At 43.6% G+C, this 15,124-nt stretch overlaps 1 protein-coding gene across 5 annotated transcripts in view; it reads right to left on the reverse strand.

Moving 5' to 3' along the window:
* Nucleotides 1-3,233: 3,233 nt before the first annotated feature.
* The window catches only part of CDH20 (cadherin 20), a 397,431-nt gene continuing 385,540 nt past the window's right edge, over nt 3,234-15,124 (reverse strand). For all 5 annotated transcript variants that reach the window (XM_083822392.1, XM_083822394.1, XM_083822393.1 and 2 more), the window contains 4 exons: nt 14,586-14,707; nt 12,635-12,752; nt 5,959-6,210; nt 3,234-5,415 (listed from right to left, as the gene is read on the reverse strand). In XM_083822392.1, coding sequence (XP_083678518.1) covers nt 4,916-5,415; nt 5,959-6,210; nt 12,635-12,752; nt 14,586-14,707 — 992 coding nt within the window. In that variant the 3' untranslated portion in view covers nt 3,234-4,915. The remainder of the gene's footprint in view (nt 5,416-5,958; nt 6,211-12,634; nt 12,753-14,585; nt 14,708-15,124) is intronic.

The following is a 15,124-nucleotide window of genomic DNA, read 5'->3' on the forward strand; positions in this document are numbered from 1 at the left end:
GCTGTATGCATAGCCCTGCGAGAGACAGGGTGCCACAGGGTCCTCCTCTTCTGTGTGCTGCAGGTGTCAGCAGGCACAAATTAGGGTGGCTTGGACGGGCCCACTCCATGTTTATACCAGCTGCATGTGAAGAAAATACACGAAGGGCTATTTCTTGAGCAGTACGCAGTGAGTTGTCTCCCACCCTGACAGGCAGGAGGAGGGAGAGAGCTGCAACACACTTATTTTACAACAGTACAGATAACCCCGCATGCCATTCTCACCTGTTGCTCCTTGCCTTCTCTCCTAGGGAGCAGCAGCCTCTCCCGGGTTTGGTCTGACTAACAGCTGAGCCAGCAGAAACCAAAGTGGTCGAGCCTGACAGCATGGCAGTAATAAGGCCCGGGCAGCACAAAGTCAGATCCAGTTGAATCTCCTCAACTTTGAATTTGTCCAGGTCAGAACTTTTCAAGAGTCTGTCAGGCACCATTTGTCTCTCTTTCACATGCCTCATTTCTCTTACTAATGGCCATCACAGGTAAAATGTGGTGCATATGCAGGACAGACCTCTGGGATCCATCTGTCCCCCTTGGTTTGATGGTTCCTGGGAGCTGCAGTCAGGCAGTGGGCAATGAAGCAGGTTCTGGTTTGCTCTACGTGAGAGATGAACCAGGGTTTTGCCTGGTAAATCGTATTTCAAGGTGACCAAAATATTACATTCGGGTCCCCAAGGATCCATGTTACTATTGATTTTAATGAATGGTCTAAAAGGGGCTCTGTAGTTAGGCAGCAAACGTGAAGGTGGCATAAAATGATTAAGAGCAATAAAAGCTGGAGAAGAAAAGACAAAATCAAGAGGGACCTAATAAAGCTGGAATAATGGTCAATTCAGCAGCAAATGAAGCTCAGTGTTGCAAGAAAATTTATGCCATAAAGAATGATGTTAACTCTTTTTATGCATTCTTGAGTTCTGCATTTTGCTCTGAAAGGATCTGGGCTCTTGACAGACAGCTTAAAGAAAGCTGCTATTCAGAGCCTGGGTGTGATGACCGATGCAGTATGAGAGATGACAGGTCACGCAGCCTCCCTAGACGAGACAGAGATGGATGGTAGGAAGGGAAAAGGAAATCATCAGAGCCCGTAGTGCTTGCCCATGGTTGCTCATAAAGCCAAATGTAGAGTAGAGGGCTTCCAAATGTCATGCCTAGGGCCAGACTCTGAACTGCATGGATAAACCCTCAGAGGTTAGACCATTAACTGAGAGAAAAGCACTTCCAGAGGGCCATTGCATCATATGGATGGCCGTGGTAGGGGCATGAGTCACTCTTTGTCTAGCTCTGTTAGTTAGAGAGCTCAGATGGGTTGTTTAGGCCACATGCTCAACTTTAGGGGTCTGGAATTAGTGAAACGACTTACACTTTCTGCTACTTTTTTCCTCTGAACCATTTAGGTTACACATAGGCCTGTGGCTGTCACTTGGAGGTGTCTCCTGGTGTGGCAAAGCCCAGACCTGTGGCAAGCTGAGCTTCTGGTTGTAAACCACCACAAGCAGGCTTTGTGTAGTGCTGCAAATGTCCGAGCACACTGCCAGGCCCGGCCTTGAGGAGCCCCAGGGCAGGAGACTGAGGACCTGTGTGATCAGCATATTTGTTTCATTGCCAGCACGTGGCACCGTGCATCTCCTTTGGGCTCAGTCTTCTCCCTTATTCTACTTTGGGCCCTGATGTGTCAGCAAATGGATCGTTTTTTATATCTCATCTGTAAATGCAGAGAGATCTTCAGTTTTGTTTGTGGGAGGGTGATAGATGCAAGTGTTGATTGTTTGCATAGAGATTTCACAGTCTGCAAAAACACTGTCACCTGTTCCACAGAATGGGAAAAATCCAGGCTGCCAAGCATCTACTAAACACCAGCTGGTAAGTGTCACAGCATCAAGCTGTCCAAGTATTGACTGGGCTCATGAGTTTAGGCAAAACAAGGGGGTAATCAGAGAAGCCAACTGCGGCGTGTGGCTTAGGAAAGTGGAGGATTCTCCTTGGAGGGTCCCTGAAGGTGTGAGTGCGAACACCTGACAAAAGTGCCACTGGTCCTTGCCTGCTGTGTGACACACAACCTGGGAGGTTGGTCTCAGCCACTGTACAGCCTCTCTAGCAGAAGCCACTGCTGGGGGCTTCTCTGGAGTAAAAGCAGACCTTGGAACACCTTTTCCTGGGAAGAGCCTCAGTAAATGCAGTAGGTGTCTTCAAGTTGAAGGAAACGTGATTCTGGACTGCATTTCTACTTCCCTTCCTCCCACTCTACCTGCAATGGTAGAGGTGAAGCAAACTGGTCTCAGGATGTGAGGAATTATCTGGAAGCTTTTTGTTACCATAGATTGTGGCTAAAGCAAAAGATGGAAATGTTCTGTAAATACTGAACTGTAGCTCTGCAGAGGAACACAGTCATCTGAGTGCATTGTGGGCTTGTATGGCAGCAAGGGATGCTTTGCTTGTGCTCCCCAGGGAAGGCTTTCAACACTGAACATATTGATGTTGTGGAAGTTTGCCTAGAAGGTTGTGGAGCCTTAGCAGTTGGAGGTTTTCAGAATAATTAGGCATCTGCTTAAAATATATAAAATTGATTATTAATTCAGACAGGGAAGTGGTGAGATAGATGTGCTCTCTGTCTTTCTTCCTGCCCTACATTCTGTGATTCCTGTTGAATCAGGGGGGTGAGCAAGCTCTCAGAAGTCTCTCAACACCAGTTTTACATGCTGCACCTCACTTCCTTGATCATGGTGGTTACAGTTCTTTGTCTAGTGTTATAAAATCAACACAATATGTGAGGGTAAGTGCTACAGCATGAGTAAAAGAATCATTATCAGGTATATTTCCTTGCTCTTTCCCCAGAGGTGTAAAGCTCCAGTTCCAGGGGTAAGCAGAACCCACGGCATATTACATTTACAAAAGCAGAGAGTTTCATCATGGTAGGTTGAATAGCCACTTTTTTATTGTTGTTGTTTGATTTGTTTTGTTTTGTTTTCTGGCTGCCTACCTAGCTCTCCAGGGTGTATGACTTTGTATGAGCCCCCGTGGAAACAATGCTGCCGTCTTACATTGGTGCAGCCTAAGATTCGGCAAAGTGGAGGCAGCAGTGTTTTGTGCATCTCCGCAACAGAAACTGAGCACAATATGACTATGGTAACCGGGTGATTATGTCTGCACATGTATTTCCTGGGTAATTTGAGATGGAGAGAGTTCTTAGCTAGAAAGACACATCATTGCAGACTGTCCTGCTTCCAGAAGTCTTTTGCCACATTTCATGGAACTTGTGTTAGTGTAATTTCCCCGTTTCTCCTGTTTACACAGGCAAACAAGATAAGATCCAGGCTCAAAACTTTGGTTGCAGAGTAAAACTGACCATCAATTAATATTGCATGTTATAGTCCATTATATTTCTGAAGGCATGAGCTTCTGTCAGAGCTATGTAACTGGCATCCAAGCGTCTCAATGCCCCAGCTCTAACATTCCAAAAAAATCAGCCAAGACTTTCTTTTGACTCAGATGGATCAGAAATGTAACTACTCTGATGGGCTACACATGAGCCGACTCACTGCTAAGGGCAGCATCCAAGTGAACATCAATAAAAGAAGCAGGCAATCTGCTCAGACCTGCAAACTGAAGTCTTGTCTCCTTGACACAATGCTGATGAGCCATTTCTTCTTGATGCCTGAGGCATGTGACAAGCCACAGATAAGCTTTAACTGCTGTGTGCAAAGTAGTCAATAAATTGCCATCAGACTTTCCCTTCTGTTTAACTTTTATTAAAAGAGGTGCTAAGGTCCCGTACTGTATGCAGTACATCATATTTATTACCAAAATTAACAAATATACAAAACTTATACATGTAATTTTCTTACATCCATTTATTGGTCTATAATACTGCATTTGTTCAAGTAGGTTATCTACAGTATGTAAACATCCCTTGGATTGACCTCACACAGATTAGGAAAGCCCATCTAACCCATGTAGTTACCAAATATAGTTTTATCTTTTTTTACTTTTTTCTTTTTTTTAAATTTATTTGGCTTTCATTGGTAGAATCTAATCTTCACATTTGGCACGTGGAAGAGACATCTACAGTGCAAAAGAGGCAGATTTTCTGGTTTTGTTCTGAGCAGTTTAGCAGTGTAATGGTTTTAAAGAGTCAAGAGGAGAATAAATTTACACAAACTTGATAGGAGATGGATTAGTATTAACGTCAATGACTCATAGATCAGCCATTAAACTAGAGCAGAAATTCAAAGCCTCTTCCCCAGCCCTCTCAGCCAGGTGGAAAAAAAATCTCAGCCTTGTTCTAAAGGTTTAAAGAAAGGACTCTGATAGCAACAGAGAGAGGAGGTTTAGTTTACAAAGAGATCTCTGAGATCCCAGTTTCAATTTTCTGCTCTGTGAATTTTTCTCTCTTGTTAGCAAGCATTTTGTTTTCCTCCTTCTTCTTTATTTCCCCTCCTTTTTGATGGGGGGAAAAATAACCAGTGGAGTTATTTTCTTTTCTGTGCTGATAATTTCTCAGTGAGCTGGAGATTACAATTGGAGTTTACAGGCCTTTGAACCCATATGTATAGAGCTCAGTAAGCTGCCATATATAGGAGAGGGAAAGGGTAGAGAGAAGGAAAGTAATGTCATTATATTCTAGGAGTGGAGCTTTCCAATTTTTCTGTAAAAAAGCAGGAAAAACTTTATTCCTTCTGCTTCTCATTGTTTCAAAACATGACTTAATTTAACTGAGTAAAGCTGATCCAGAGAGACCTTCATTCACACCCTTCTTCCCATTCTCATTCAAGCACCGTATTGCTATTTTAGGAGGCCTCACCCATGTCCATGGAAGCATCTGATGAGAATGGACCTAATCGGACACCGTTTCACATGGAAACCCCTCTGCAATTCCTTGCCCATTACCACAGAGCCCCGCTGCTGTCCGTGGCACCGTACATCTCGGCCAGCTTTTTGAAGCGTGGCCCCCAGTCCGTCAGGTAGTCGTAGCTCTGGTCTGAGTCTGTTGTCACCGACTGTAGGGAGCTGAGTGACTCTGCCACTGAACCATTCCCTTCAAACATGTATGTCTGGAGGGAGTCGAAGGGAGGAGCCCAGAGGTCCATGTCAGCCTCATACAGCTTGGCGAGCACATAGTTATGGACGTTGTTGTCCATGACGCACGCCTGAGGCACGTATCTGGAGAGGCTCTCTATTTCAGGGAGCATGTCCTGCCTGTTTTTTAACACAAGCTGGGCTTCCCGTGGGTTCCACATGGCGGCGATATCGAAGGCCTCCGTGTCCTCCTCCCCACCGCCTTCATCATCATACCTGACGATGTTCTCATGGATGTTCTCCTCCTCGTCAATGATGTACGGCTGCTTCCGCTGGCGCCGCATGGAGAGGATGAGGAGCACCAGCACTGCAGGAGACAACCAAGACATAGGGCCATCAGTAAGAGGGCAGATCTTGCAGGGGCTTTAATGTGCATTGAATGTGTGTGTGTTGAAGTAATACCTCATGAACCAAGAGCCTGAACAAGGGAACCGAAGTGCTTTTGACACCAGCAGCTAACAGGGGAAATAGAAGGTCTGGACAAGGAAAGGATGAAATACATTTGTGGAGAACAAAGGCAAGATGTCCAGCTTTCAGTACTTCCTTCTGACACACCCCTTCCTAGAAAGCAGGGCCGTACCAGATGGCCTGGCACACTGGGGATCTGCCAGACATACTTCCAGGCCATATTTTTCCCTTATCTCTACACCCCAGAGTCTGAAGCCATTTGTGGCTGACTACATCATCTGTTCCTTGACTTGGCCCTTTATGAATGTGCGTGTCTATGTGTAATTTATATACATACATGCGTGTGTGTGTGTGCATTTGTATCCTTCACCTTTGCTGAATAAGCACCCCCTGGCCCGAACAGAAGAGCTTGTCCCCTCCCAGGAAGCAGCCAAGGCTTTACCTAGCAGGACAAAGATGCAGGCGAGGATTGCAATGAGTGCCCCTCTGCTCAGGCTGACGGGAAGGACGTAGGCCTCAGCGTTGCAGGACATCACCATGCCGTCATCGTCGCAGCTGCACACGTGCACGGTCAGCGTGCCTGTGCTGCTCAGCACGGGGCGGCCGTTGTCGCTGATCAGGATGGGGAGGTAAAAGGTGTTCTGCTCATGCTGTCTGAAGCCAGAGCGCCTCGTCAAAATCCACGCCGTATTGTCTAGGGGCGGACAACAAACGGAGAGGAGAACTTATACACAGAGCAAGTATGTTCAGCAGAAAAGGAAGGTTAAAAAAAAACACTAGGCCCACATCCACTTGCTTTCCCTCCTTTTTTTAATTGTTTTTAATCAGTTTGTCACTAATCAGCATTTTGCCTCTGCATCCCTTATTCCAATATCTTCTCAGGCCATAGCTTGAAACCTCAAGGCATACACACCTTACGAGCTGTTTTTAACCTTTCTGACATAAAGTGCCCAGAGCAAAGTCACAGCCTTCAGATTTAGCTAGAAGAGCTTTCAAAAGGCAGGACAGAAATGAACAGTTGAGGGCAACTTGTTGTCCCTGTTTGTTCTTGCTCAGCAGCTTTTCTAGACATTGCTCTTAAGAGCTGCCAGCATTTTGGGGATACTGGTGTATAACCCTTGCGGACATGTTAAGGTTGTCTTTATGTTTTTTGATACATGGCATGGCCATCTGCTTGAGGCAATAAGAAGACAAAGGAAAAAAGAAACCAGCTTGCTATTCGAAAGAGCAGTGAGTTGAAAATTTTGCAACTAAACATTTTTTCAATGAAATACAAGGAATTTCATTGACACTTTTGCCATTGAAAAAAGTCAGACTATTTTGTTGTCATTGCCAGAATTGCTCTGTTTTGATTGACCATTCTGCTTCATTTAGTGTGGCTACCACCTGTCTTCTATAAGAACTTCAAACAAAATGAATCAAAATGATGCTGTGGAAACAAAAGAGCAAGAGAATGACCAAACTGCAAATTGCTTTTAATTTTCATTTCAAGGGTAATCATGTTTTTTTTTTTTCTTTAAAAGTCAACATCTCCCAGTGGCTTTTGAATTTCTTTCTATACTCCCTCCCTCAGATTCCTCAAGCTGTGCACCAAGTTTCCTAACTAGAAAGAAATTGGATCCAGGAATTTGTCCTTCTCAAGTCTTATCTCAGAAATACCATGGCAAACCCTTTGGAGGTCTGTGATGATTTTTCCTGTGCTGACTTTCAAGTTTTGTGGCCTCAGAGACTTTTGGAAAGTGCAAGGCTGAATGTCTCCAATGTGATCTGGGCCACCAGGGTATGTAAAGGAAGCTGCAGGAAAACTGGCCCTTTACAAACATGTTTGCAAATCTTGGGCCAGCTAAGATAGATGGGGAACAAAGGTACCTCTTCCTCTTTTGGCAGACCTACAGCCCCTGACCCTGTGCGGTGATGCTGGGGGATTTTGAGGAGTTGAGTCTTGTGCACTTTCTTTTACTACTTAGTTTGTTTCCTGTTCCCTTGGTTCAAAAGTAGCTGCAGTGTGGGCATTCACTTTCAGGTTGTTACTGATGTATGTTTGCTATGCTTGGAAACGCAGGATGCCAACCAGCTGTTCCTGGCTGGATTGGCAAGAAACTTTCTGATCACAAGTAGACTGCGAAAAAGCCCCAAACTCAACAAGTTCCATTTCCTTATTATTTCCCTGTCAATTCACCACCGAAATTTAAATCTGTGGTGATTTTCCTCAGTGCAGAGACTGACTGACTTGCAGGTAAATCAGCTGTATTATCTGCTGTTGTCTGAACATCAGAAATTATCTGATGGCTTTTAGGAGCGCTATCAGCAGTGTTACATACAGCCAGCTATGGAATATATGCGAACTCAAGCTAGGTTCTCTAGACTTCCCTGCTGGATTTTAACTATGCTGCAAGTTCCATATTTCGTGCTGCAAATCTTATGGCATGAGGCAGCAGTGGCCCACATAAGTATTGAGAATCAGGCTCCATGGTTCATCAGATTAGTTTGAATTGTGACATGTTTTTAAAAGCAATCTCAGGATCTTTTATTTCTTACACTTCAATGACATTTCAATCTTTCACTCTGAAAGTGTAAAATACTGAAGAGTGCGTGTGTCTCTTTGTGAATATGTAATGAAATTGTATTGTCTCATTAAATCACGTAATCCCAAGAGCTAGGGCTTTGAGAAGAACCACCAAGTAGCACCAGATGCAGGCTGAAATCCCCAAAGTTGCTTAAAACTGGTAATGAGTCAGCGTTTGCTGATTTCACCACTTTTTAATACACTGTGCAGCTCTGAACATGTGCAGCTGGTATGCACAGACGTAGACAGACACATTTCCACCGATGTGTGCCAAGATGCAGTGGCGATCAGTACCCTGCGCTGCCAAAACTCATGGGCAAGGGGTGTGTGTTCCCCTCCTGCAAGCCTCCCTCCTGGGTCACACACGTGGTTTCTCACCCTCAGGCTGTTTATGTGCCCTCTAGTAAATGCTTCCCGGTATTAAAAACACATCTTTTCATCATGGGGCCTGATTTAGCATGAGAAAAGCAGTCCAAAGGGCAGAAAATGGCAAAGATTCTGGATTTATGATGCGTCAATGGAAATGTCTGAATCAGCTTAACAGGGTTGTAGTTTGGTTGCATTTCTCTTTCCTGGGTGAAAGACTCACTTTCTTTAAACTGGCTTATAATAGAAGTCACAAATTCCATTCAGGTGACAGCAAACTTTCATTTTATGTGAAATTGCTCTTTGTGAAGGAAAAAGACTTCATTATTCTGAGCTGGTCGTACTTTGCCTGTAGAAAAAATCACAGGCAGTGAATATGACTGAAGCTGTGCAAAACCGGTTAGTGAGCGAACTCAAATGTTTTTAAGCATAATTCTCTTTTTTTTTTTTTTCAGGCTGAGAAACAAGTTTCCATAATCAAATATTGAAGGAGATATATGTATGTGTATGTGTGTTATATACATATACATATTCTTGCAGTGATGTGTTGACCGTATCGTCTAGGTCTTAAATATTCTTGGCTATGTAATTCCCTTGGTGATTTTCAGCATAATGTTTCATCCTTTTTGCTTTGTTTTGCTTTGTACTAGGCAGGCATCCAAATCATCCCTAAGGAGTCACTCTACCTGTTACTCCACAACTGCAGTGTGTTGGTGCCAAAGCTTGTTGTGTGACTCATCAAAAGCCAATGTGATTTGATGTGCTGCTGCAGTGCAAAGGACATGCTGGAATGGGATGCAGCACGGTAGAAGCTGGAATACACAATTTTCTTCCAACTTTGATATCTGTTAAGCCCCAGCCATCAGCAAAATAGGGCTTGTGAGGACATGAAAGCCTCATTATATTAAAATAAAGCATGATAAGAATGCACAGTATTTTTGCATCACAGCTTCCAGTTACAGTATCTTTGTCTCGCAGAGGGCTGGATGGTAGCACATAGCTACAGCGCTGAGCAGAGACAATGAAGAGCACAGTGTGGTGGGTCCCCGTGACCCTGAGATCACCTTGAGCATGAAAACCATACTTCTTCCGGGCATGCAAGTTGGTTTGCTTGTGACAGTAAGCCCTGGAGCATCTCCTTCCTGCCGTTTTCTGCCCCAATGGAACTGATTTACCTCCCTGGAGAGGTCATGGGTAAGTAATCACTGTGTAGGTCCAAACACCAAGATCGGAACTAAGCTCTTCTCACAAGAAAGGCTTGTTTCTAATCTCTGCATGAATCTGTACAGTGACAGAGGATGGTTAGCCTAAAAGTTATGTTAATTTTTAAAACTAATTGCAATAATAATGAATGGTTATTGATAATACGACAAAATATTTCAGCAGGGGTGGGAGAAAGAGTACAAGGAAGCAGGTAATGCAGACGTGACTGTTTTCAGAAGGGATCACCTTTTTTTCTGAGGGATTTTCAGGTCATTGCTTTTGTGCTCTGTCATGCCAAAGTGCGAGGTAGACCTCAGAGTCTCCCTGAAGGGTAGGAAGAAGAAGGGTAGGGAAGGAAGAAATAGCTAACAATTTTCCTAGGAAAAATTTAAATGCAGTGGGGAAGACTGCTAGAGGCTTCTATTGACAGTCATGATGGTGGTACGACACTGATGCCTGCACCCATCAAAATGGCTACTACCTTCATTAATTCATGTTACCCAAAAATGGAGGAGAGCAGATAAGGGTCAACAGGAGATCAGCTCAGAGTTTAATCTGGAAATGCGGTAAGCCTATTTTGTGGCTCATCCCATTCTTACAGCAAGTCTCTTTTGCCAGCTGCTTCCCAGCATAATCTTACCTGGAGCTACAAGCAGGACGAAGACGGATCGCTGATGCCCTCGGTCAGTAACCAAAGGGACAGGAGACCCCAGCTCAATTCCCTGCTTGATCACATATGCCCTGTATGTCCTTGAGAAGTCATTCAGGCCCAGATCTTTGCAGATCCTTACATGTCTATTGCCCGCTGATTTTAGTGAACTCAAAGGGAACCAAGCACGTAAGTAGATTAACTTCTCCTTACCCCAGATCCCCGTCTACGAAGTGGAGACAATAGGATTTCTCTGTCTGCCAGAGATATGGGGAGAATGAATAGCCTAAAGTAGTTCTTAGAGACTATAAATGACAAGGGCCAAAGAAATATGCAAAACAGCTCATCAGAATGCAAACCGTGATCTATCTGTTGCTTGGTATAAATCAAGGTTTTAATTGTTGCCAGGAAGGCTGCATGTCTTGCAGTTTTTCTTACCACTGTATGGGATGACCAAGTAATCAGCATGATTGCTAATCTGCATAGTGTCTTCCCACAGCCTGGGAAGTATTGCTGTCTCATGGTTAGATGCACAGGCTGTGAGGAGCAAGGTGGGTTCTGTTCCTTGTCTTGCCACCCTGTGACATGCAATATATCTAAACCCCTGTGAATAAGTCATATAATTTATATACTGCTTAGGGGTCCCTAGATGAAAATAGAAATATAATTTATTGTTACTGAAATGACTACTGCACTCCAAATTGCTGAGGCAGTAAATTAACCCTTAATATGTATAGTCAAATAGTCAGTGATTTGATACTTCACATTTTTATTTCAGATTTGTAACCAACGGTACCCTAAGCTTCTTGTGATATATGTTTCTGGAAAACTGGTATTTTACAGAAAGTGGGAGGCACAGCCATTCAGTCACTGCTGTCACTATAAATTACAGCAAGTATGGCCTTAGACAGAAAAAGTGCATCTGATGCTGGGAATTTTGCGAGTTTCCTTTTTTAGAACAATGCCCTCAGGATGAAATGAGCCTAGTTTGCCAAATGTTTTAGCAGTGGTTGTGTTTTATTTGCTTATTTATTTTGGCAATATATGTTCAAAAATAAAAGAGAGAGAGATACAATGAGAGAGTGAAGGATAAACATGCAAGAAGTGGTGTGGGGAGACTTCAGGGACCCTACAGAAAAAAATGCTTTTGGGATGAAAAATCATTAGTATGCTGTGGAGGAGGGCTCCAGGGCTCTGCAAGCAGCATCTTTTAAGATGTGTTTAGTTAGTGAAGGCAGGGGCTTGTTTATTGGCCTATATGTTGCTCTTTCATATGCCTGCAGAGGCACAGATGGGGGCTTATGGAAATAAGTGTGACAAGTAGGCATGTATACTTATGTGGGAGTAGGATCAGCACTCTGCCTGGAGACTGGTCATGGATGCTGCAGGTGCCTATCTCTCCATTTATAACAGAATTGCTTGCTGATTTGTGGTGCTTTGAATACTAAACTCCTACTGACATCCAGCCCCTTCATACTGACTTTCAGTGCACCAGTTCAATCAAGGCTGTCCTTCTTCCCCACTGAAAGCTGGTGTGGACCAGTATTTGTTGCTTGGCACCGTTGTTTGCCCATGGAGGTCCTGTATCAGCAACAGTGATGTGAAGGCATGCTCACAGCAGGCTTTTCCTGCAGGCTCGAAAGCAACAAAAACTTCCCCAAAAGAAGCAAATTCCACTGGTGTGGATATGCAAATGCCAGTGTTTTGCCATGAGTCCTCCTCACTGGTATTTCAGTTTCTGCTTAACCCATCTCACATTGATGTTTAGCTGTATTCCAAGTCACCCCCCAAGGCTCTGCATCTCCTCCCTACCGCCCTCTCTTTCCTAGGCACTCAATGAGGATGTGCAAAGAGGAAGAAAAAAAGTGCTTGGGGAAAAAGATTGGAACAATACGAGAACCTTCCCTTTCAGTGCCTGGAAGAAAACATGAAGAGTACAAAAAAGAGCAATGTAATTTCCTTCAGATTTGTCTCCCTGTTCCAGTTTCTAGCCTACCTTTAAGCATCTCCTTTTGAATGAATGCAATTTCCACTCCAGTAATCTGAGATGCCTGCAGCCTGACCACAAGATCTGAATTTGCACAAAACACTGGCACATTTCCTTGAAGAAGAAAAAGGGGCCTATTGCTATAGAGTATTTATAGAGAAGGAAATATCATATAACCTTCAAGTGTATTAAGTAATATGTCATTTTATCTCTGCCTTTAAGGAGCAGGTGTCACTTGGTATTATTTGAAATGGCAGTCTTATCAAACACTGTAAGTCACAGCCTCTCAAGTCCAACTCAGACGTTAGAAATTAGAGTAGCTAACTGCCCATGTCCACTCTGATTACCTTGATTGTCCCTCAGAGTAAAGTTGGGGTTGTTGGCTGCCTCCGGAGCCAGGCTGTAGTAGAAGTGCTGACCATCCTGTGGGTCATCCCGGTCGATGGCACTCACTGTCTGGATCAGCTACAGAATATGAGAACAAAGCAGAAGCAGGTGAGAAGCAAAATGTATGTAATCTAAACAAGCAAATAAGTTAATATATATATTTATATATGTAAATATAAGCAACTTGGAGCATTTGAATAAAACTTTCTTGCAGAGGTACAGCAGACGAACCAAGAAGAGACTCAAAACCTCACAGGTTTCATTTTATTTTGCTATGATCACGCAAATCACTTTAAAACAAAGGAGGAGATAGTCAGTTTTATTCAAATAACAGGCACTTTTCTCCCTTGTGTCCCTATCTTCTGTTACACATTTTTCTCTTCTTTTGAGGCTCCAGGGTGTTCAGAAAATACACCATGTATTAGGGAGCTTGTAAGAAAGCCCATGCTTATTTTCAGCTTCATTTTGCAGGTAAAAAAAGACTTGAGGTTGATTTTTTATCACTCTCAGTTTTAAATCAATTAAGCTCTTCCCAAGAAGTCAGTGTAAAACAAAGAAAATGCAACTATGCAGATGCTTTGCATGTGCAACAAGTAACACTAAGGAAAGAAACTAAGACAATACAAAATCCAGAAAGAGTTTTGTCACCTCACTTATGGAGGCTTGGTGAAGTAGGTACAACAAATTGAAGCACGGTGAGCTGTAGCTCTGTCTCAGTAAAAATTCTAACATCTTTTCAAACAAAGAACAGGTCTTCACCTGGATTTTTGCATTCCAAGCTATTTTTGGATTCAGGGACAAATGACAGAGACGTAAAGTCTTATTTAGCACATTAGAACCGATTTCAGAACTTTTTGAAATGAGGCAGAAGTCCCATTTAGTGTGCTTTCAAAACAAGGAAAAAGGCTGGGCAATAATTTCTGTTCCCTGTATTATTAAGGGCATCTTTAAGTTAGTAGAATGAAATTATCCTGTGTAAGATTTTTAGTAGGACAGCTGTCCCAGCAGTGAATAACTATTTTATTCTGCTTCACAACAAGCTGGGAGGAGCTCCACTGAATGAGCAGTGATATTGCTAGTATAATTTTTCTCTTCGTAAATCATCAGTTGTGCATCTGTGCACTTAAACTACGTTTATCAGATGTGAATTTGGAGATACAGGTCCCCACTGTGAACCCTGTGTGGTGAAGCACCAGGTTGCATCCACACAAACTATAAGCAGTAGAAATTGTACCACCATCAGCAAGGGAGAGCTCCTGTCCATGTGTGATACAGGCAGACCTTGATCGAGGGCTTTGATGGGGTTTTAGAAGGGGTAGGAGCAAAGAGGCGTCACAGTTTGCTTGAAGGTACGGGTTTACAGTGTGTGGAGCTGGAAGTCCTGTGTTATCTGTGATTCTCCGTAATCTCCAGTTCACGGCAGAACAGATTCAGTTTGTCACCCCTTTGAAGCTGATGTAGTATATTATTTGCAGCTCCCATAAGTCAGGGTGCTTAAGGCTCTTATAAATAGGGTCTTTTAAAAGTAAGACTTGTCACTCACACACGGGCCGGGCTGACTCTGTGGCATTTCTTATAACACTTGTCCTCTATTTGTTGCTGCTACAGGACACACCGTCTATTTGCCTGCTGGCACCTGCCCAAAGGAAGGCTTTATTTCAGCAGTGAAGTGTATGGTGGAGTGAGTTTGGAAACTACTGAAGGAGAAAAAATGGTGCTCTACTATATGACGCTAATACTGGTGTAATGCGCTTGCCCTTGGAAAGCAGCACAGGTAACTGCTGAAGAGAGCTCAGGTGCACCATTTGGTTAGCTGAGCCCTGTTTTCCATGCCTAGTCTGTTTGTTGTGCTTTCTCCATGCGGGACAACCTTGCCCCCTGCCAGCCCCCATCATTACCAGCATTTCTCACCTGTCCTGCTTTGGCGTTTTCGCAAACAAAAGATTCGTAGAACCTTGCAAACTCTGGCGCGTTGTCGTTCACGTCCAGGACTTTCACCGTCACAGAGACACTGCCCACCTGCGAGGGATTGTCTGGAAGGAGGAGGGAGAACATAAAGAAAGGCAACGTGTGGCAAGGGAAAAAAAAAGATGTCTCCCTACTCTGCTGAAGAGGTAAAGCAGTGTGTTTTGCTACTGATTTGTGTTAAATTAATTTTTTCTATGAGGAACTGAGTTTGCTTGCAGGTTATGTGACTCAGAGTGAAGTTGCAAATGCTGCTTTATCTATCCTGGCTTTCCATCTGGTCACATCATTTTCAAACAAATTCCTTTGGATGCAAAAGGACCTTCAACCTGGTCCAGTCTAATGGGACTATTTCTATAACAAAAGTTTTAGACAATGCCCCCCAGTTACAGCTTTGACTGGGAAATACTGTTTTTTGAGCCTTGGTACTGGTGGCATGAGTTATGTTGAGGCTATTTTTAGGGGATAGTCTTGTTATTTAGAGC

Source organism: Anser anser, assembly GCF_964211835.1.
Source record: "Anser anser genome assembly, chromosome: 2".
Classification (NCBI taxonomy): Eukaryota; Metazoa; Chordata; class Aves; order Anseriformes; family Anatidae; genus Anser; species Anser anser.